General features: G+C 38.9%; 1 protein-coding gene across 24 annotated transcripts in view; it reads left to right on the top strand.

The window, feature by feature from the left end:
• Window positions 1-22,127, top strand: part of Sgms1 (sphingomyelin synthase 1) — a 381,142-nt gene that overhangs the window by 343,874 nt on the left and 15,141 nt on the right. For all 24 annotated transcript variants that reach the window (XM_087185555.1, XM_087185553.1, XM_087185554.1 and 21 more), the window contains one exon: window positions 10,534-10,651. In XM_087185555.1, coding sequence (XP_087041681.1) covers window positions 10,534-10,651 — 118 coding nt within the window. The remainder of the gene's footprint in view (window positions 1-10,533; window positions 10,652-22,127) is intronic.

The raw sequence follows: 22,127 nt of genomic DNA, 5'->3' as shown, positions 1-22,127 counted from the left end.
TTTTATTCTTTTTCTGTTTTTGCCAAGTTTTCTCCCCTTTCTTTGATTCTAAGCCATCATATATCTGGGCTTAGAGTCTGATCTGAGAATATTATCTTTCTTGGGGACCTTCCCTGTCCCCTTCTCTTTTTAGGTCACCTGCACCTCCTAGCCTTTTGAAAGGCTCCTCTGGGTCGGGGATTTAGCTCAGTGGTTCCGGTGCCTGGCTCAAAAGGCTCCTCTGCTTGGCCTCTTCTCTCCCCTTTTACCAGGGACATTATGAGGAAAATAACTTTGGAGCTACATGGTAGATTCAGTCCTAGATTGTTCCTTACTTCTTTCACTTTAGCTACCTGGTCTGGTGGCCTTATCTGCTTTCTTTTTCTCCTCCTCCTCCTCCTCCTCCTCCTTTTTTTTTTTTAACCATTTTAGGTCTGATGACCTAAATACTAGCCTAAGCCCTAGGAATTGTAGTAAAACTAGATTCACCCTGGATATCCCTTAAATTTAGTAATCCCAGCAATTTAGCTTTTAAATTACCCTAAGCATTTTAAGAGGCTTTTAAAGCCTGAATCAAGATAAAATGGAGAAAGGACAAAACAAGACAGAGATGCAACACATAGTTTTCAGGAGTTAATGTATACTTATAGTACTAAAGAAAACTTATGTAATACATCTTGGTTGTGGATAGATTAGAAGATAATGATAAAAGATATTGTTTGAATACTTTCCTCCAAAGTTCTCATCTTGGAAGCTTAATTCCCAAATTCATATGTTGATGGTATTTGGAGGTGGGGTCTTTGGGAGGTAATTAGGATTAGATGTGGTCATGAGCATGAGGCCTCCAGGTGACCTTAGTATTTATAAGAAAAGAAAGAAACAGCATGGGGGTGCACACCTGCAATCCTGCCACACTGGGAGGCTAAGGCAGGATTGCAAGTTTGAGCCCAGTCTCAGCAATTTACCAATTCAGGGAGACCCTGTCACAAAATAAAGAATAAAGGGCTGGTGATGTCGCTCAGTGCAGAAGGACCTGGATTTAGTCCCCAGTGCCATATAAAGGAAAAGAAGACAGACGCAAGCTAGGTCACTTGCTCTGTCTCACTATGTGATGCCTACCACCACGTGACAATGCACCAAGCAGGCCCTCAGCAGCTGCAGAGCAGATACAGACACTGTGCTTCTGGACTTCTCAGCCTCTAGAGCCATGAGCCACATAAGCTTCAAACTTTATTAATTATCAGACCTTAGGTATTTTGTTACAATAACAAAAAATGGACTAGACAATAGATAAAGAGAAAAAAGTTATCAAGTCAGCAGAGATAAATAATGGTTTGTATTCTTGATATTCTTCTTTTTGCCTTCTATTTTACAACATACCTAAAGATAATCTCTTCCCCCTTCTAAACAAATCATCATGGTTGTCTAATCATGCTCTGACTTAAGAATTACTGCATGTCTCCCACCAGCCTGTCAATCTATGACTGTTGTAATTATTGGAAAATCATCCTTGGTTTCCACACCTTCCTACTGAGTAACTTTGGCCAAGATATTTTACTCTAGTAGCATTGATTCATCACCTACAAAATAAGAATGATAATAATAGTTCCTGTGTTGGTGCTGTTCTGAGGATTGAATAGAAAATACAGATGGAACATTTCACAGAATACTGTACTTTGCATCCCCCTGGTTGCCTAGCCTGTCCTATTCCAGCCCCCTTTTTAAAAATAGCCTCTCTGTTGTTCCTGGTTCTTACCCCAAATGTCTTGGCTTTTCTTCTTTGATATTCTCTTCCACCCCACATGTGGTCCACCTGTAAATCTCACCACTTCTGTTGCTACCCTAAGCCTAACTACCTTTGTCTCTTACCTTGATTAGCACTAGAGCCTTCTGTTGGTCTCTGTCTTTCCTTTCTTTCTTCCCTGCAGTCACTTATCTCAGCAGACTAAATGTGTCACTGTATAAGTGTAAGTTGGTATCACTCTTCTCTGACCTCACATAGCATTAAAGCCATTGTCCTCATAGTGACCTAAGAAGTCTCAAGAGACCCATTGGCTTCTTCCCAGACCTGGTCACATCCTGCACTTTGCACCCTGACTCTCTTGCTGCTCGGTAAACACCTGTGTATACTAGCCTCTGGACAGCCTCCTCCCACAGATACTCACTTCATGGCTAACCTCTCCAGAAGGATACCTTCCCTGACCAAGTTAGCCCTAAATCATAGCCAACTTCCCCTCACTGACACTGTCACTTAATTCTACCATTTAGCACATACCTTATATGCTTTAAATTTTACTTATTTATTGACTAGCTTATTGTCCTCCTCCACTAAAATTTAAGTACCATGAGATAGGCTTTTTCCTTTCTGTTCACTACTGTATCCCCTAGTATCTAGAATAATCCCCACCATACAGATACTCATAGTGTAAATGAATAAACAATAGCCAGTAGCCTTTATTGTGTATTGTGCTGTGCTAGTTACTGTGCCTAAAATTCAGTAAATGTTAGCCCCTACTGATGATGCATGCAGTAGAAGTTCCTGTTATGAAAGTGTCATTTGTATGATAGTCCATTGTTCAGTTCTGCCATTCGTGACTAAGAAAGTGCTTCAAGATGGATGTTTTGATGAATGGAAAAAATGAGGAAAAGATCTGAGTGTAAATATACACATTTACATTATTTATATATTCATATACATATTTGTATTCCATATACATACCCATATATTTATACACACATACACGTGTATACATTTTTGATAACCTAAAATACCAACAAAGAAATGTAATTTTTTTTTGTTTTGTATATGTACTTTTATATAGCACTTTCTGGAGGACTTGGTTTTAGCTCTTAACTTTCTCAACTAGATCCTATTGATGTTTTCATTGCTATCTTAATAGTATAACTTTTTTTCTTTATGTTTTGTTACAATCTGTAAATGACATGGAATTTTAAATGTTTAAAATTTATTTATTTATTTTGGTGCAGTACTAGGGATTAAACCCAGAGCCTTTGCACTGACTGAGCTACTTCCCCAGCCATCTTAAAATTTTTTATTTTGAGACAGTGTCTCACTACATCACTAAGTTTCCCAGACTGGGCTTGACCCTGGTGATCCTCCAGCCTCAGGCTCCCCAAGTGCTGGGATTACAGGCATATACCACCACACAGAGTTGAAAACAATATTATTTCTAAAAGGTTGATAGGGATAATTTTATGTGTTCTATTTTCTTTGCAAATTACCCCACAGTGGATCATTTTCTGAACTCAACTGTTACATTGTATTTCAGAATTTTTACAGAGTGCTTAGGGGGAAAAAAATCTAAGCCACTTTTTTTGAACCACTAATTGAAAGTCTAGAAACTTGACTTTTTTGGTACCAGGGATCGAACTCAGGTCCTTGTACTTGTGGGACAGGCAGAGAAACTTGACTTTTGTGGTGAGTCTTTTATTGACTGACTGGCCCGGCTAGTTTTTAAACTTTAATATCTTAATTTCTCCTTCTGTAAAATGAGATAATAATATATGCTAAATGTGGTTAAAATAATGCCAAAAATGTGGAATTTGTTTGATTTGGATTTTAGAAAGTCAGAAAGGCATTGTGCATATGCAGATACATTTCTGGGCTCTGAGAGTATGATGTATCACCTTTTCCTGACTCTGGAACTTGCCCTGTATAGGTACCCAAGAAATATTAAATAAGTTCTAAATCTCCCAAGATAGATTTTGATTTCTCTGTTTTACAGCATTCACCCTTGCCCTTTCATTTGTTTGACTAGCCTTTCCTTAAAATGTGCTTTGCTGAAGTCCTGAATTTGAAGGCCCTCTGGAGCGGTGAGTACTCCTGAGGCTCTGATGGATGGGGAGCCTATACAGAGCCATCAAAGCACAGGGAGGGAAGGGAGAAAGATGGCACAGCTCAGAATCCTTAGTCTCCAGGGGTTTAGAGGCCTAGTTGGATGAATGAAGCCATCTCAGCAAATGGTTTAAATTAAAACATGAATGCAGGAAGGATATGGGGTAAAGGGATAGTGAGCACCAAGGTAGATTAATTCTAGCAGATAAATGATAGGTTTTATAGAAGGAATATTTATGGAGAAAAATAGGGAATGACTGTCAAAGGGAGCCATGTGCAAAGCTCCCAAGCACAGAACTGTGGGAACAAAAGATGAGTAAGGCCCAACTCTCCTTAAGAACTTTCTCTAATAGAATAGATGAGACATTACCTTCATTGGTAATGGTAATGACAGTCTGCCTATTTAAACTACAGGCAGCCCTCCATATCCATTGGTTTCATATCTGTGGATTCAGTCAGCCTTGGATCAAATATATATTGAAAACAAAGTTGTGTCAGGGCCAGGGATTTAGCTCAGTGGTTTCACTGCCTGCTGTGCAAGCACAAGGACCCAAGTTCAATCCCTGGTACCAAAAAAACCCCCCAAAACCAAGTTGTGTCTGTACTGAATTCATGCAGGCTACTCCCCCCCCATAGTATAACAACTATTTACATAGCATTTACATTATATTTGATATTTTAAATCATCTAGAGATAATTTACAGTACATGTGAGAATGTGCGGATGTTATATGCACATGCTACATAAGAAACGAGCATCTGTGGATTTTGGTATCCCAGAGGGATCCTGGAACCAATCTTCCATATACAGCAAGGGACATATAATCAAAGTTCTGAAGTGATTGATAGGATAACCTGGTCCTTCCTACTTAGGGACTCTTTAGAAGGCTTGAGATAGGTGGATAAGATTATAGCAGGTAGAATAATGGGAGAGATCAGGAAGATCTCTCTTTGTAGGCAAAAGTGATAAACTGGGGTTGGGCTTACAGTATAATGAATGGCTCTTTTGCTGAGGGCCATGGGATTCCTGTCTCAGATAAGATAGGGGAGCTGGCTCAGAGTCAGGTTGAAGGGAGCTGTGAAGGTAGTTTGCAGAGTTTGAACTTGGGAGTTGGTGAGCAGTTGTCATAATCCAGAGAAACAGGCTAGTAGCAAGGAATTAAAAAGAAGAAAACAAATTGAAGAATCTGTTTGGTGTTAGCTTAAACTTCAAAATGTGGAAATTGAGGTTGGGGAAGTTTGTGGAGGGCTATGAAAAAAGTAAATAGACAAATGAGGTGAAGAGTATGGGTTGCTTAGAGTCAGTCATCTCTCTGGATCAAGTATCTGCAGCAGGTGGAATGACAAGCTGTGGTGTAGAAAAAGGCAGAGCATGGCCAGAGTTCAGGCAGAGGGTGTCTGGCATAGAGTTCCTACCTAGGGCAGTAGGGATTTCACAAGGGATTTTCAGAGAGCACTAAGGTCTTCCGCAGACATCTGGAGGATGATAGGTAGAGGAGAGGGAGGCCAGGCAGATCTAGGGCCTCATACTCTTAGACTTTGCAATGTATTCAAAATATAATTGACAGACATTGGAGCATTTTTAAAGGACATACTGTGTTTAACTTTTAATAAAGGTGATCCCGTTTTTTCTGTGCAGAATGGACTGTAGGGAGGTGTCATAGTCTGTTCGGGCTGTTGTTACTGGGCGGCTTATAAACAACTGCAATTTATTTCTTACAGTTCTAGAGGCTAGGAATAACAAGATCGTGGCATCGGCTGATTTGTGTGTGGTGAGGACCTCCTTGCTGGCTCATTGATGACTCCTTCTAGCTGTACCCTAGCATGGTGGAAGGAGGCTACCTAGTTCTCTGTGTCACTTTTATAAGAGCACTAACCCATTGTTGGGGTCTGCCCTTAATCAGTGGTATTACATTTCAACATATAAATGTGGGGACCCACAAATATTCAGACCATAGCAGAAGACAAGAGTGGCATTAAGGACAACAGGTAGAAAGAAGGTGATTGTGGAAGTGCAGGTGAGATAGAGGGCTGAGAAATGGCTGACATCAGAAAGACTGATTAAGTAGATGGTGCATGTGGTAATAAGCACATATAATTGGCCACAGGCTGTAAACAATAATGAAAAGTGGACACATTTAATTTAGGGTATCCATATGGTACTATTAAGGCTTTCAGTGCTTTAAAAACTAATATCATTATGAAATTATCAGAATGTGGAGTTCTGGTCATATGAAATATGACATAAAACACCAACTTAATGAAAAATTTAAGTGGCTCTTGAAATGTAACAAAAATATAGTAGAATGTTGACTCATAGGCACTCAAAAATTGGGATTTTTTTATACAGCATGAAGCAATTCTTGTATGAATATTTCTGTTTTGTGTAATATATTTACATTTCAGTCTAGACTCTCTGAACTTCAGTTTTCCCAATTGTAAAACAAAGATTTTAGCTATGCATTGCTGGCTTGTTTTAAGAACTAAATAGAACAGAGCTTGGCATATAGGAGAAATTTAGCCAAGCAGTTTCTACTGTTAATATCTCACCTGAAAAAATACCTCATAGAAAAAAAAGTTTTGAGTAATATGGTAGTTGGCTCTAAATGAAGTTATTTCATTTTTCCAACCTCTTTTATTAAAGGTTTGAAAACTCGTAAGTAAGGAGTACAGTATTTTGTTACTCATTTTTGGTATTGTTCATAGCCTTTCCATTTATTTCTAACCTGCTTCTCTCATAAGAATGCAATATCATTGTGACAGTAAGCTTAATTGTCAACTTGATTGACTTGGAAGCTACCCAAGGGATTGATGAAACACACTTGGGTTAATCTGGGTGGGTTTTAGAGGTGTGACCTCGGGTACTATGTCTGTTCTCTTTCCACTTACTGTCACTGTTCCCCTATTCTTTGTCACTCAGCCACCATAAACTAAGCAGCTTGCTTGACTGTTCCCTTCCACCATGATGTTTCTGCCTTGAATCATACTGACCGTGGATTGAATCCCCTGAAACCATGGGCCAAATCAAACCTCTCCTCCTTTAATTTGTGAGTGTTGGGTATTGAATGCCAGCAATAGAAAAGCTTATTGGTGAGGAAGCTAATATTCAAGGAAATTAATTAAGATGATGGTCAAATCACCAAGTAAGTTTTTATACAAATGAAATTAGCATCTAAAGATAAAGTTCAGTGATGTATTGTCTGTGTTTCACATGCTGGGATCATTAATCAGGGACCTGAAAGGTATCTATAGCTTCGATGATTGCCCCAGAGATTTGGCTCTCCTTGCTTATGGGTATGGTTGCATGTACTTTTCCTTGTTTATTTCCTCTGCATTTTGAATGGTTGCTCTTTGTTGTGTGTCAGGGCCTGTTTGTTTCTAAAAGCCAGAAGCTTCCATAATGAGCTAAGAAATGAGGTCTGAATCAGAGAAAGGAGTTAGAAATAAATAGAAAGCCTGGTTATAAGCATGAATATCAGAATGTTCATTATTTATAATTTCTTTAAACATTATTTCTTAATAGAATTTTGGAGGAAATGAAGTAATTTTATTTAAAACCAAGTACTGCATTATCAGAAATATTTTTTTTTCTGTTGAGGTATTTCTTCAGGAGTTATGTTAACAAATTTCTCCTATATGCCAAGATTTGTGCATATCTTCCTGCTATGAATTAGTTGAAAGAGACAACTTGTGAAGAGAATAAGAACTCTCTAGTGTTTTGTCCGTACTTTGCAGAATATTAGTTTCTTTGTTTTACCATTTTTCCTTTAGAAGTTTAGACCACTTTAGCAAATGCCAAAACATAATAGTACTTTTTAAGCCTAGTTTGGGTAGTGTGTAATCAAGTTCAGAGCCCTTTTTCCTTTTCAAGTCAGGGATATTAAAAAGCCTAACAGGGACCAGGACATGTATCTCAGTGGTAGAGCACATGCCCAGCATTTGTGAAGCCCTGAGATTAGTCTCCAGAACCACCAGAAAAAAAAAAGTTTACAAAGTCACCTGTACTGGACATAACATGATTTTTACCAAATCAATAATAGTTGGCTATGGGACTGGGGATGTAGCTCAGCAGCACCATGCCTACCTGGTAAGTGCAAGATCTTGAGTTAGATTCCCAGTACCAGAAAAGAAAAGAAAAAAAAGGAATAAAAATAATAGTTGGCTATAAAATGTTAAAAACCTTTTATTTTTGCCTTATAATCAAATTTAACAGGTACATTTGCCTTTTCTCAGAAGAAAATAGTTATGAACCTTGTGCTCAAATATTTGGGGAAACATAATGTTGCCAAATACAAGACTTTGACATGGTAGGCACTGCAAAGTGCAAGCTGATGGGAAGCAGACTCTTTGAAACATTAGAGAAGAGGTGTAATCCATCCAAAATGGCATTGTGGGATTTTGAGAATTAGACCATCCATTGTCTTGTTGATATTTTGCTTAATCCCTAGTATAGTAGTATCTCATTAACATTCCTTTCTTTTTCAGTTTTTTTGTTTTGTTCTTTGAAACAGGGTCTTGCTATCTAGGCTGACCTGGAACTCACTATAGCCCTAGCAGGCCTTGAACTCACAGCAGTCTTCCTGCATCAGTCTCCTGAGTGCTGGGGTTAAAGGGTTATGCCGCCACACCTGGCTTTTTATGTTTTAAATACGTCTTGAACTTTTAAGCTTTCAAGTAACTGGGAATCTAAATGTGTGAAATTCTTTAAGAAAATGAATGCCCAGAGAGCATAAAATTCTTTGAAATACTTTTATACTCTGCTTTTTAAGAAGTTGGGGCAGGAGATCCTTGTCTAACATCATACACTGATGACATTTAAGCTTAATTTCCAAAAGATAATTAAATGCCAATGATCAGAAAATTCTTACACACACCTACTTCTAATTTGTCACCTTATTGTTACCATTGACAGATTCACATGGATAACTTCATTTGACTTTTTCACTTCAAGGCAAATAGTAAATGTGTCTGAACTTTGAATATGTGTACTTAAATTTTGTTAAAAAAGAATATGTCTTTTTTTGTAATACTTTACTTCTTCATATGCCTTATTCTCAGATAACAAATCATTTCTTCGGTACTCATATGTAACTCAAGTTTGAGCTGTGGAAATAGTTACTGGGGGTCACATACGTGTGTGTGTGTGTGTGTGTGTGTGTGTGTATGTTATGTGAACCTTAAAGTAATCCAGCAAAATGATTTTAAGATAGTAATTTTTACTAGAAGCAGTAAATTTTTTTTTTTTTTTTTTTGGTACCGGGGATCGAACTCGTGTCCTTGTGCTTGCGAGGCAAGCGGCAGAACCACTGAGCTAAATCCCCGGCCCAGCAGTAATTTTTTTAAAGAAAGGTAATCATTATATCTCACACTTTAAAGTTCACTTTGGTATTTCTTTTTTAGCATTCTTGAGAAAGACACTTATAAACTAGCATTTTTCTTTAGTATCGCCCCTCATTGAATTTTTCAATTATATTACACTTTTTAATTACACTTGAAATTAGAGGCACATACTTCTCCAGGACAGCTTTATGCTAAATAAATTCTGTGGAGGTCATAAACACAGTTTCACAAAAAGAAAATAAGCAAAAATGGTTTCTATGGCAAATATTCCCAATTTCATTACCAAAGTATAGGGGAAAAAAAATACCCACATTTTATTGGTAAAACCCAGTCTGCAGACTGTGCAGGTATGAATGAAATGCTACTACAGTTGCATAAGTTGTCATTTTAATTAATTTTTAACCACACGAGTAACATATCACTTCAAAAAGTACTGTATGAATAAGGCATTCTCCTCTGGTTACCACACATCAACAGGTATGTCCATACTGTATAAAAATACAATTATAGAATGACTAAATTTTCAGTATTCTCTGAGGAAAACTTGTCCACCATTTGTAAGTCTTCCTTGTTTATTTGATTGAAGTTCCCTCGGGATAAGGAAAACTTTATTAGAACTGCTAACAGAAACTATTTCTAATTATATTTTCCTATTTATATTTGTATAGTATTATTCTACAAGCTGTCTATCAGATAGCAATCATTTGAAGCTATTATATGGTAGGGATATTCCATACATTATTTCTAGTACTATTATCCCTATGTTACTGATTAGGAAGCTGAGACTTAGGGAAGCACTATACTGTAAATAGTGTATTCTAAGGCCCTATAGTGATGGGAAGTGGTGTGGCAGTTGGATTCCTCCTTCTGATAGGTTATTTTCTTGGCATCAAGTTGTTTCAGAGGATCTGATGTATACAAATATAATTGTTTAATGTCTTTGATGTATTAAATAGTATAAAAGTTTTAAATTCTCATTCTAATGTCATTCTGTGGGCATCTTCCCCTTTTTGAAAGAGAATATACTAAAGGCGTAGCCACAGATACTGAGTGGAATCTGCGTACTCAGAATGGACTCTATTTGTCTGTCAGTTGAATGTCAGCTCAGGTATAAGGCCCCAAGAAGCATAATTAATAGTAGTATAGAGCAATTTCAACTCTTTTGGACAGTTAATGTTTTTTAGAAAAGCACAGCACATTATTCTCCAGATCCTCATCTTGATCTACTATTAATTATAACATTCTGGTTTCAAGCTCTTGAGTAGTTTTTTGGGGTTTTTTTGATGGGTCATTGAAAACTTTAAATGAACCTGCGATACTTCTTGACTGAGAATCTGCCCTGTTTTTCCCTTTTTCTAGGTCTATTATTAGCAGAAGATTTTTCTGCATAGTTGGCACGCTGTACCTGTATCGGTGTATTACAATGTATGTAACTACACTCCCAGTACCTGGTATGCATTTCAACTGTTCTCCGAAGGTAAACTATTCCTCACTGTAATTTCCCTTTTTGTTTGTTTCTCATCTTGCTCTGGGGTCCTTTGACTAAGGTTGAAGATGAAAATCTCTTCAGAATACAGGCAGGTCCCTCCGCCCTTGTCTGGGAAAGTCACTAAGCACTGGAGTCAGCCGCCACACCCTTCTAGAGTTCCCAGCTCTGTGGGCACCCCACTGGGGAAGGAAGTGTGTAGTTTCCTGAATGTGCTGCAAGTGTTTGGGCTTTGAATATGGGGATAGCTCTTTGATTTTCTCCAGACTTTTAAAACATCATCTACTTGCTTGACACAGATCTAGAAGCTTTCAAATGGTTTCTCCCTCTTGTAGACAGAAAGTTTCATTTCAAATGATACTCTTCCCTTTCTCCTTTCTGTTATTTCCTATAGCAGAGCAAGCAAGAGAAAATAATCGTATCTCTCCAGTTCCCCAGTTCAGATAAGGCCACTGTTTTCTGGAGGTACATGTGGCCATAGATCTACTACCTTCTCTAGTAGCATAGTTGTTTTTAAAAATAAACTTTGTTCCTCTCTTATTGTCTCTACCTTTCCTTTAGGTTCATGTAACCCTCTCTGTCCCCTCACCTTTATCTTGGAAGAATTTTTAACTGTAGAGATCATTGGAATTTCATGAAATAGAAGATTTAATTTTAAAATGTTTACATGCATTAAAACTCTTTAATGCAGTAAGAAATAGAAGGGGTTAATTCCCCTTTTCTTATTTTGGTGGAAGGCAATAAGAGCTTCTCTGATGTGTTTGAGGTCATTTCTCTGCAGTGCCCCTATACTGGCATACTTTCATCTCTTTGTCCTTCTGTTCCTTCAGAAGAGACACTCTCTGGGAGAGAAGCTTTGGAAAGGAGGCTGAAAATCCCTCTGGATTTTTAAGGTGGCATCCTTATATGAAATTTTGGATCTTGTTAGTTTTTGTACTGTTGTCTCCCTTCCTTCCTAGACTTACATATGTATCTATAGAGGTGGCTAGTTTTTTTTTCTCTTCCATTTTTTGCTGCATACTACTTCCTGAACTCTGAAGAACCTTCATAGTGAGTAGATGTTCTCAATTTTCCACTCATCTGTCAGCAGTCCTACCTCCCTGCACTCTCCTTCTTGCTGTTTCCTCAGTCCTTCCCAAGGAATCAACTTCCTATCTTTTTAATCCTCTGTGAAAGCTCTCCAGCACTCACTACCAGCTCTGAGGTTATAGGAAACACCTTGCTATCAGTGAGAATCCAGTGATGTGGACCCTTCTTGGAAACAGGCTTAATTAACAGCATGCTCTCAGTAGTAAATGACAGTTTAGGTCATTGACCTGCATGTATTTTATCTTCTGAAAAGAGCCTGGGCATTGGGAGATTTTACTGCAGAGGGGTAGGAAGATGTGGATTGTGAATAAGCACACACTGAAAATGGATCAAACACTTAGGGGCCATACTATGTAACTTTTAGCCTTGTGTCTTGGTGAGGACCTTTGAGGGTCCACCCCATTTCTGGCAAGACCAGTCTTGGGCCAGGGTTACTTAATAGTCATCTTGAGACTCAGCCTTTCTAACCATAATCCTATGGTTAAGAATAGCATGCAAGTTTTCTTGATAAAGGCAGATAGCAGGAACTATGCACAAAAACTAAACTCAAAGCCTGTCACTCATTTATCATGTTGCCAAAAGTGCCATCTAAGACCACAACTGTGTCACAGACTTCTGGAAATTCAAATCTAAAAAGAAATAATAGGAGGTAAAATATTAACATACCATAGTAAAAATTAATGGTTAAAACCTATTAAATGTAGTTGCTTCTGTTATAGACATGAAAGACTTAAAAAAAGAATTCAGAATACTAATATTTATTCTGAAAAATTTCAAATTTATTTCAAAGTAGAAACTAGTATAAGGAAATTTCATTCACCTAACACCTAGATTCATTAATTATCAAGATTGGTGCATTTGGGTCATCTTTTCTTCCCTTTCCCCTTCCCCTTCTCCCCAGACCTTCATCAATGCACACTTTATTATACATAAAACTATGGACATGTTCATGTAGAACCATAACACTGTTGATATTCAACAAAATTAACAGTAATTCTTTGATTTCACCAATTAATCAGTTCATTAAATTTTCTGATTGTCTTAAAATGCCTTTTTTTAACAGTTGATTCATGTAAATTCCAATCCAGAGTCTTTGCATTTATTTGCTCTGTCTCTTAAATCTGTAAAGCAGTTCTTTTCCTGGTCACTAATTGCAATCTTATCTTCTATATCTGAAATTCTGTCCTCACATTGGCTCATTCTGCTGTGTAGACTTTCGATGGAGTTTTTCATGTCCTGGAAATCTATTTGCATCCGTTTTATGGATTCCATTTGTTTCTTATGTTGGGACTCCATCATGTTCCTCAGCTTCTCTCTAGATTTATTAATCATGTCTTGCACTAGGGGCACAATTTCTCCTGTTATCTGACAAATTATTTCTGATTTCATTTTTTCCAGATCCCCTTTTGTTGCCAGTTCAGTGGGTCCAGGTGGTTGAGTATCAGAGTGTTCCATCTCATTTCCTTTTGGGATTGCTGTAGGTGATCTGGAAGTCTGGTTTTGAGACTTATTTACATGTTTTCTCATTTCGACTGGGGCGGGGGGCTGTTAGCGCCTGCACGGATTACCTCCTCTGAGCTGGGTGAGGTGGGACAGGGGCCGGGAGCAACGGTAGGGATGGTGACCCAAAAGCCCTTTCCTGTGGGCTGGGAGCAGCCTGAGGGATGGTGACCAGGAAATCCCTTCCTCTGGACCAGGAGCAGTGGGATGGTGGCTCAGAAGCCCCTCCCTCTGGGCCGGGAGCGGTGGGAGGGATGGTGGCTGGGAAGCCCCTTCCTCTGGGCCAGGAGCAGCGGGACAGGAGGTGGCCCAAAAGCCCTTTCCTCTGGGCTGGGAGCAGCCAGAGGGATGGTGGCCGGGAAACCCCTTCCTCTGGACCAGGAGCAGTGGGATGGTGGCTCAGAAGCCCCTCCCTCTGGGCCGGGAGCGGTGGGAGGGATGGTGGCCCGGAAGTCCCTTCCTCTGGGCCAGGAGCAGCGGGAGGACGGCTCAGAAGCCCCTACCTCTGGGCCGGGAACAGTGGGACTCAGTACCTTGGTCTGGTGGTGTGGTGTCCTCTGCGTCTTTGTAATGTGGAATCAGGTGGCTGCCTGTCTGCAGCGGGGTGATTCGGTGTCTTCCGCGCGTCTCAGGACCTCGGTAGGGCGTGCGCAGACCTGCCTGTCTGCAGCAGGCTGATTCGGCGTGTGTTCCGCGCGACTGGGGCTGTAAAGCAGTTCTTTATCTTTTTTCGCCTGCCAGTGACTTACAGGGATCAGATCACTGGTCCTGCAGCACAGTCTAGAACAGTCGTGTTCTGGATTGGACTTAACTGTCTGTTTTTTTGTGCTATTGGTTAACTTGTTCTTCTCTCCTCCACATCTCCTCTGAATAGACAGTTGGTTCTGGAGGATTTATTACATTCATTTGCAACCTTTTGGAAAGAATACTTCATCGGTGGGACAGAAAGATTTGTAAAGCTAGGTTGAAAAAGCTTTGAAAATTCAAAGATGACAGTTCAAGCTTAAAAAATCCAAAGTTTGAATGCTGCACTGGGGACTAATGTCAGAAGTGAGAGAAGAATGACATAGACCTCAGGGACCAGGTGCCTACTTCAGAGTCATACCTCAACTAAGGGAATCAGAATTGAAAGGAGCCGTATTAGAAGTAAATTGATCCAGTGGTATAAAAAGATATCTGAACATCAACACTACCAGATCTTCATTAACCTCTCTCTGTGTAATCTTCATTACACAGAGAAGGAATTTCTTAGCCCTAGAAAAATATAAACTACTTAATAGTAGAAAAAAACACAAGTTACGGCTAAAATGGATTTATGTATTACTGAGTGGCAGTTATACCTTAGCTGGGTGGCAAATACAATGGACAGGTCATTTAACTCCAAGCCTCAGGTCCTTTATTGTTGAGACAGGGCTCTGTCACTCTATATTGCTGTACGGAATGAAGAAGAGGCCTTAGTATTGCTGTCCTGCTTCAATGCCTACACTTTTTTCATCCAAAGAGAATTGATTTAACAACTTGCATTACTGACGGTGCCAGCCGTCACTAGTCGAACAGTACCTGAGAGGAGGGGAGAGGATGAAAGAAAAACACAACCTCTGAGGAAAAGAAAAAGGAGAGAGGCGGAGGGGGGACCCCTCTTCCCACTTTATTGCCCTTTATATACCTTTTCCACAATCCCCAACCCCTCCTCTACACATAATTCGGCGCCTGATTATTTTCCAGGGAAAAGGTCAAATGTATCTTTACAACTCCGGGAATAACGTTCCCTTGCACTGCAGACATTCGAACTCTTTCTGTTTAACCACTCTCGTTACAAGTAACCATCCTTGTTTTTGTGCCAGCTGCATATCCAGGATTCATTATGTTCTCAAGAGACTCAGAGGTCTCTCAAGGTTATTTCAACCTTTCGCTCTCCACACATTACACACCTACTGTATTTTAGGTGTTAGAGTATAAGGGGTGAGCAAGGTAATAAAGCCTTGTCTCTGTGGGAAGCACCTTAAAATTCACCTGGTTCAGACTTGTACTTTATGCAATAATTTTTTTAAATGCTATGAGGCCTCAAGTTATGTGATGGGTTCTAAGGATAGAAAGGAGACAGATTTGAACAGTATTTAAGAGGTCAAATGAATACAATTTCGTAATAGAGTTGATGTAGAGAATGGATAAAAAGGAAAAGAGTTTACTGACAGGGCTTTTCCACTGGAATAATTGTAAGAGAGGGGTGAGCATGGAATTAATGACTTTGAATTGAACATATGGAGTGTAAGATACTTACGAGATAGTTAAGTGGTGATGTCCATGAAGTTGAAATGGAAATCAGGACTAGATAATAAATGTTTATGATTTATCATCTTTTGGATGGTGGCTAAAGCTATAGATATGAATAAAAAGGCCCAGAGATGTGTAGAAAGTACAGTGCTTCCACAATTATAATTTTGTGATTTGAGATATCATTGAAGTTTGTTGATATACTCTTGAACTTGCTCTTCACTAAACTTTAAAGCTGAGCTAAATAAATGACTATCTAATGTGATTATGTGACTTAAACTTGGTTCCAGTATAACATCAGTCATCATGTTTCTATACTTAATACTTTCTTTCATACCAGTGCTCAAAATGCACAGCTTATAAGAAAAATGTTCCAAGTATACAGTAGCAGTGATGAAAATTGGTCTTATTGTTCATTCGATGGCAGTGAACTTCACAAAATAAACAGCTTGAGAAATAATGATCATGTAAGATGATTAAGCTAGGAGGAAGAGCAGACCTCTCATTGGATGTTGCTGAGACAATGATAAGCCACTGAGAAATGTGGACAGGGAGGTAGGTATATTCATTTTCTGCATTTTGAATTTCTGGGCAGCATCTGTCTTGTATCCGAGGGATATGTGTGCCAGGTTTATGGTGGAGGCTGCCAAGTGGTTAATACCTTGATTGGCCCATTCTAACCTCAGTACAAGTTTTCTCCAAGAAGCATGTGTTCTACCCCTGAAATAATCTCATCTTGTCACAACGTTTATGATTTAGTTTCATTTTTAAAAGGCAGACATTTGAGAATTCTTTGATGTTCTAGGCTTCCTATAGGTGTTCGTATTTTGTTTTAGCAAATATTAAAAAAAGAAAAATGTGTATATTCTAGTCCTCAGATACACAGCCTAATGCTAATCAAAGAGAAGAAATAATTTACTGTTTTCGTCTCTCATCATAATTACTGATGAGTTAATCTAATAATGACTAAGCATTAACATGAGATATATCTTGGTTCTGTTTTATGGTATCCGTGGTGACCTTAGGTGTGAAAGCCTTTGAAAAGAGATTATACCACAGAGGCATTAAGCTGGCTGATGTATTTATTGGAGGCGAAGTTTTCAGTGAATTTATCCCTAGAACTTGAAAGACTTGTTTGTTTTTTAACACATATCCCACTTTTGAACAGGGGTCATGTTTGGGTGGCATCTAAGGCTGATTGCTGGTGGAGCAATAAAATACAACAGCAATAGCAGAAAGACCTTCATATTCATTCTTCTGCCACTGTCAGCTTGTCTCAGTGCACAGATTGGAAAGATCAAAGCTCTTCTTTCAACCTGCTGCTGGGCTGTGATGTAGTAATCACCAGCCTTTGCAATTTCCTTTTCCAGAATGAGCTTAGACTTACAAGGCAAATGACTGCTCATTTTTAGTACTTTTTGTGCTTTCTCAGGTAGCTATTTGAGTATTCCACGTGCTCTCCATATTGGCAAATTTTGATAATCCAATTGGTTCCTGCTAACCTTATCATGGCTTCAGAATATGGTTGGTTCCAATACTAAAATAGCTTCATGTCTTCCTTTTGAATTGTGTGGAATTTATCACTTCTTTTTTTTTTTTACCTAATCTTCTGCCTGCCTCCCAGTTACTTACTGTCAGTATAATTTTCCTTTTTGTTTGTTCTCACTTTTTCCTTGCTTCTGTATATATATAATTTCCAGTAAACTTTCCCAACCCGTCTTTTCTTTACTCTCCCTTTTCTCTCTCAGCTGTTACTGTTTCTTTTTTAAGAAATAAAAAAGATACCAATGTACTAAATCATTTCTCTCCCTTTAAAAACATTACTTTTTTTTTTCTGGTACCGAGGATTGAAATCGGGACCTTGCGCTTGCAAGGCAGGTGCAGCACCACTCAGCTAAGTCCCCAGCCCCCAAAATTACTTTTTAACTGGACATGATGATACACACCTATCATCCTAGGTTCTCAGGATGCTGAACCAAAAGGATCACAAATTCAAGGCCAGCTTGGGCAACTTAGTGAAACCTTGTCTCAAAATAAAATTAAAGAAGGGCTCACCATGTAGGCTCATGGTAGTAGAGTATTTGCCTACCATGCACAAGGCCCTAGGTTCAATCTCCAATACCAAAAAAAAAAACCTTTTATTTCAAATAAACTGTACATTTATTACATACTCTGAAATAATACAAAAGAGGAAAGTTTTAAAAAATCACTCACCCTGTGTACTATTAATATTTCTGTCATTACTGTGGTCCTTTATCTTTTTCTTACATGATTCCAATTGTACTCTTTACTTTTATGATTCTTGTCTTACAATTAACATTTGATGTATGCATTTTTGAATGATGTTTTTTTTATTAGAAGGAAGACACCATTCTTCCAGACTGTACAACAGGCAGATTATTAGTGTGATTTCATTTCGTAAATAGCAGGTTGCTTATTTCCAGAACAAACATTTCTAGAAAACCTGCCTTGTGTGAACAGAGTGGTAAATTTTGAGCATGTATAAATGTATAAGGCGAGTGCCTCCTGCTCTCTCCAGTAGACATCACGAGCCACATGCAGGCCAACAGGTTACTCCCCAGCTTGCTCCACCCTTCCTGAATGAACAAGAGGAGCTCAGTTGCTATGGAAGCACAGAAGAAGACAGAAGCTCAGAGCTGGGAGTGCTGACTGCACAGAGGAGGCTCTATTTGAGCCAAGCCTCAGAAGGATGAGTAGGAGTTTTCCAAGTAGAAATGGAGAGAGGAAGAGTTTGTCAGGTGGAGAAAAAAAAGTGTGAAAGGGAATCAGGGAATAAAGTAAAGTTAGGTGTGCTCGAGAGTATGATCCTGTGGGCCAACTGGTCAAGGAGGAAGCCAAGATGGGCAGGCTATGGGCAGGGCTATGGCAGATTTTACCTTCTTTAGGGAGTCTGGACTTCATAAAGTGGCCAGAGAAAGCCAGCAGAAGTTTTAGCAGCGGCATTATGAGATGGACTTTTGGAAACATTTGTCTCCAGTGATACACATAGTGGAGTGTTTGGGAAAGAGGGAAGGAGGGATAGAGGTGGACTTTTAATGGTGTCAAATTATGTGTCCCTTTTTTGGTCTGATATGATTGTAAATTTATTTTTAATTCTCACAACACTGAGTGGGAAGAAATTGCACTTGGAATAAGTGACCTGCTCAATGTCTTATATGTGCTAAGTGACATACAAGAAGTTTTGCAAGTATCTGTTCTTAGTACTTCACCTGAGGGAGGGAAGTTTTGCTATTGCGTGGCTGTCTGAATTAAAAGTGAGGGAGGCCTACATTAGGGCAGGGAGGCCTGTGTTTAGGAGACACTGGGAAGATATAAAAAATTTTCTAAATGTTGACAGAAATCTAGTGTGAAGAGGTCTCTAAAATCAGTTTTTTACTGAGGAATTCCAAACAGCCTCATCAGAGATACCAGTGTATGACTGCACATGAATCCTTATTCATGGTGTCAGTGCTGGTAGGTGGGTTCTAGAGCTGCCTACATATGACAGGCCCCAGTGGTTTCTGTTCAGAAGCCATGTTCTGTTTGAGAGTTCCCACAGACCACACTTTCTCTCTCTTTTTTCCTTCCTTCCTTCCTTCCTATTTCATTTCTTTCTTTCTCTCTTTCTTCTTCCTTTCCTTTCCTCTCTCCTCTCCCTTCTCCCCTCCCCTCCATCCCCTCCCAGCCCTTCTCCTCCCCTCTTCAGTTCTGGAAATCTACCACTGAGCTGTGTTCCCAGCCCCCCCCCCCCACGGGCCATATTTTAGACCATTTAAGCATCACGGTGAATAATGATCATGTTGGATTATGATAAATTCATAAAAGCTTTTAAAATTAGTAAACAGTGCCCTTTCAAGAAAAGATCAACTTATAAATGTAGTAGAAATAGAAAAATCATTGTTTTGTAACCTTCATAATAATAATTCAAAAATCATAATTTATAGTCATCAATGGATGATGGTAAAGCCAATGGGTAAAAGGTTGGACAGCCTAACATTTTAAAATCACGAATTGCTTATTAATTATAATGGGACAAAGGTATGTATTTAATGGGAAAATATACAAGATATTCCCATAACCAAGTGAATAAACCAGTAGCAGACTGCTGGCATCAAGTACTTCTTGAAGTCACAGGGAAAAAAAGATAACATCTTCTCCGTAATATTTCTGCCAACCTTTAACCTGAATTTAAACATATAAAACCAAACTGGAGGAATATTCTGTAAAGAAACTAGACTGAACCCTTCAAAAATGTAAATGTCATGAGGGAGGGAAGCAAGACTGAGAATCTGTAGAAAACTAAGAGGCCGTGACCAGTAGCCTCAGTGTGTATCTCTGATGGAATGGAATGCAGATGGGGGACAAAGCTCTAGAGACACTGTTGGTACTATTGGGTAGTTCGACTGTAGACTGGCTATTAAGTGTGATAGAACTGTATTGTTAAATTTCATATTTTTTGGAAGAGAAAGTCCTTGTTTTTGTATTTAGGGGAAAAATGTTATTTTGTATTTGACTGGGTCTCATGACCAAGGGAAAAAAGTGAGAAAGGAAAGAATGTGACAAAATGCTGATAATTAATGAGCCAGTTACCTCGCCCACAAAACTGAGATACTGTTCATTTGCCAAAATGCTTGCTATTAGTACAAAGGTTCTAAATAAAAGCTGGGAGAAATTATTTTTTGGCAAGTCTCCGTGACCAAATAGGCTCAAGGAGCCCCTCAAAATTTAAGGCAAATATAATTTTAAAAGGAGAACTCTTGCCTGACTGAAATACTGGATTTTTTTTTTCTTTTTTGTGGTCCTGAGGTTTGAACCAGGGCCTCCACACTCCCATAGTACTGAGATTACAGGTGTGTATCACTACTCCTGGCTGAAATACTGTTTTTTCTTTTTTTTAATGTGATAAATAAGAATATGGGTGTCGGGGCTTTAGCTCAGTGTTTCTGCTGCCTGCCTCAAAAGTTCAAGGACCCTAGTTCGATCTCTGGTACCAAACAAAAAAAAAAAAAAAAAAAAGAATATGGGTAATGGGAATCCATAGCTGACCTAAAGAGTTTATGAAGCTTCTTTATAATCTCCTTATTAGAGGCCACGAAAAAAATTTCAAATTTTTGCTGAAAGAGAAGCTGGTATTTCTTTAATATTTTATTGCTGATAATTGCTTAGAGACCCCCTGCCCCCCCAAAAAAACCCCAAAAGGCTGCTTAATATAGGAATTGATGAATGCATTTGAGCATGGAAAAGTGTAGAGAACCAAATCCCTCATTGCCAAGTGCAGCAAAGAGTCTTTTAAAAAGTTTTTATGAGTTGAAGAAGAGTGCATAGTGAAACCTCTCTGCTCCTCATTGGCTGTGGTGGGCATAATATGTATGGATGACCACATCTTTCTGGGAGTGGAATGATTACCAGATGGAGGAAGAATTCAGAGAAGTCTCATCCTACAGGGCTGCATATTTAAGGAGACTCATTCCAGTTTCATTTGTTGGGTATTAGTCATTGAGTTCTCATTTAAGAATTAGCCCCCCAAAGATAGACCTAACTTGGTAATGCTGCCTTAAATTTATAGAGCAATATTTTACCAGTCATTTTTCATATATACTTTGGTGGATATCAGTTAAAAATGAGAAAGTCTTGTCATTGCTATTTTGCGAATGAGAAAATTGAAGCCAGAATGGGTACAATGGTTTGTCCAGAGCCACCTGCCTACATCATTAACCCAAAGCAGGAATTTGAGATTAGATTTGTGTTCAGTTTTCCTACAAAAGTGAGCATGAACATGATAACACAATATGAAGCAAGGAGAGTTAAAGTCAAATTAATATCTTTAAGAAGACAAAGGAACAGAAGATGGCAAAACTGATTCTGTTTTACTAGAACAACAACAAAAGGTGATTCTGTTGCCTAGCCATGGACTTCCCTCTTATTTCAAAAGGTGTTTGCAACAATAGCAAGTGAGATCTAAAAAGTAATATTGTTTGGCTCAGAGCTAAGATGTTTAGTTCTAATCCTGAGTCACTGTGTGTGACCTCATGTACTGGTCAGTAGCCTCTCCATGTACGTGCTCATCTCTAATATGAACATCAGAACATCTGTACCAACCACCTCACCTGACAGGCTTGAGAGGATATAATGAGATAATTGACAGGAAACTATTAAAAGATTAGAATCACAATGAAAACAGAAGATAATTGATTTATTCTGTAAAGCCACCCTACCACTCCTTTTTTTATTGTCCAACTAGGTAAGAGTAAAGTAAGGCAGAATAAATGATAAGGGGCTGCTTTGAGCCACTCCTGCTGCTGTGAAATTTAAAACATTGATCACACTTTCAAACCGACCACCTTCCCAGTGGGGGCTTCATGGTCAGGCTAAAGGACACTTCTGTCATGTGAATTAATTCTTAAATATCTGTCATTGGTTAGGAAGGCTTTGGGAAATGTAGAAATGGAATACTTCCAGCTGTTTGAAGCCTTAGTCATTTGCTAGCTTGAAGTGGAAGGAGACTGCAGTGTGTTTTGCACAGTTCCTAAGAGAAGGCTGCTCACAATATGGACTGACAAGGGTCCCACCAGTCTTCTCTGTCTCCACTATTTGATTCCTTTAG

This window comes from Heterocephalus glaber, unplaced genomic scaffold (genome assembly GCF_053883595.1).
Source record: "Heterocephalus glaber isolate CG9 unplaced genomic scaffold, H.glaber_assembly_v1.0 deba00001497, whole genome shotgun sequence".
In the NCBI taxonomy this organism is placed as follows: domain Eukaryota; kingdom Metazoa; phylum Chordata; class Mammalia; order Rodentia; family Bathyergidae; genus Heterocephalus; species Heterocephalus glaber.
This window is presented reverse-complemented; position numbering and strand designations above follow the sequence as displayed.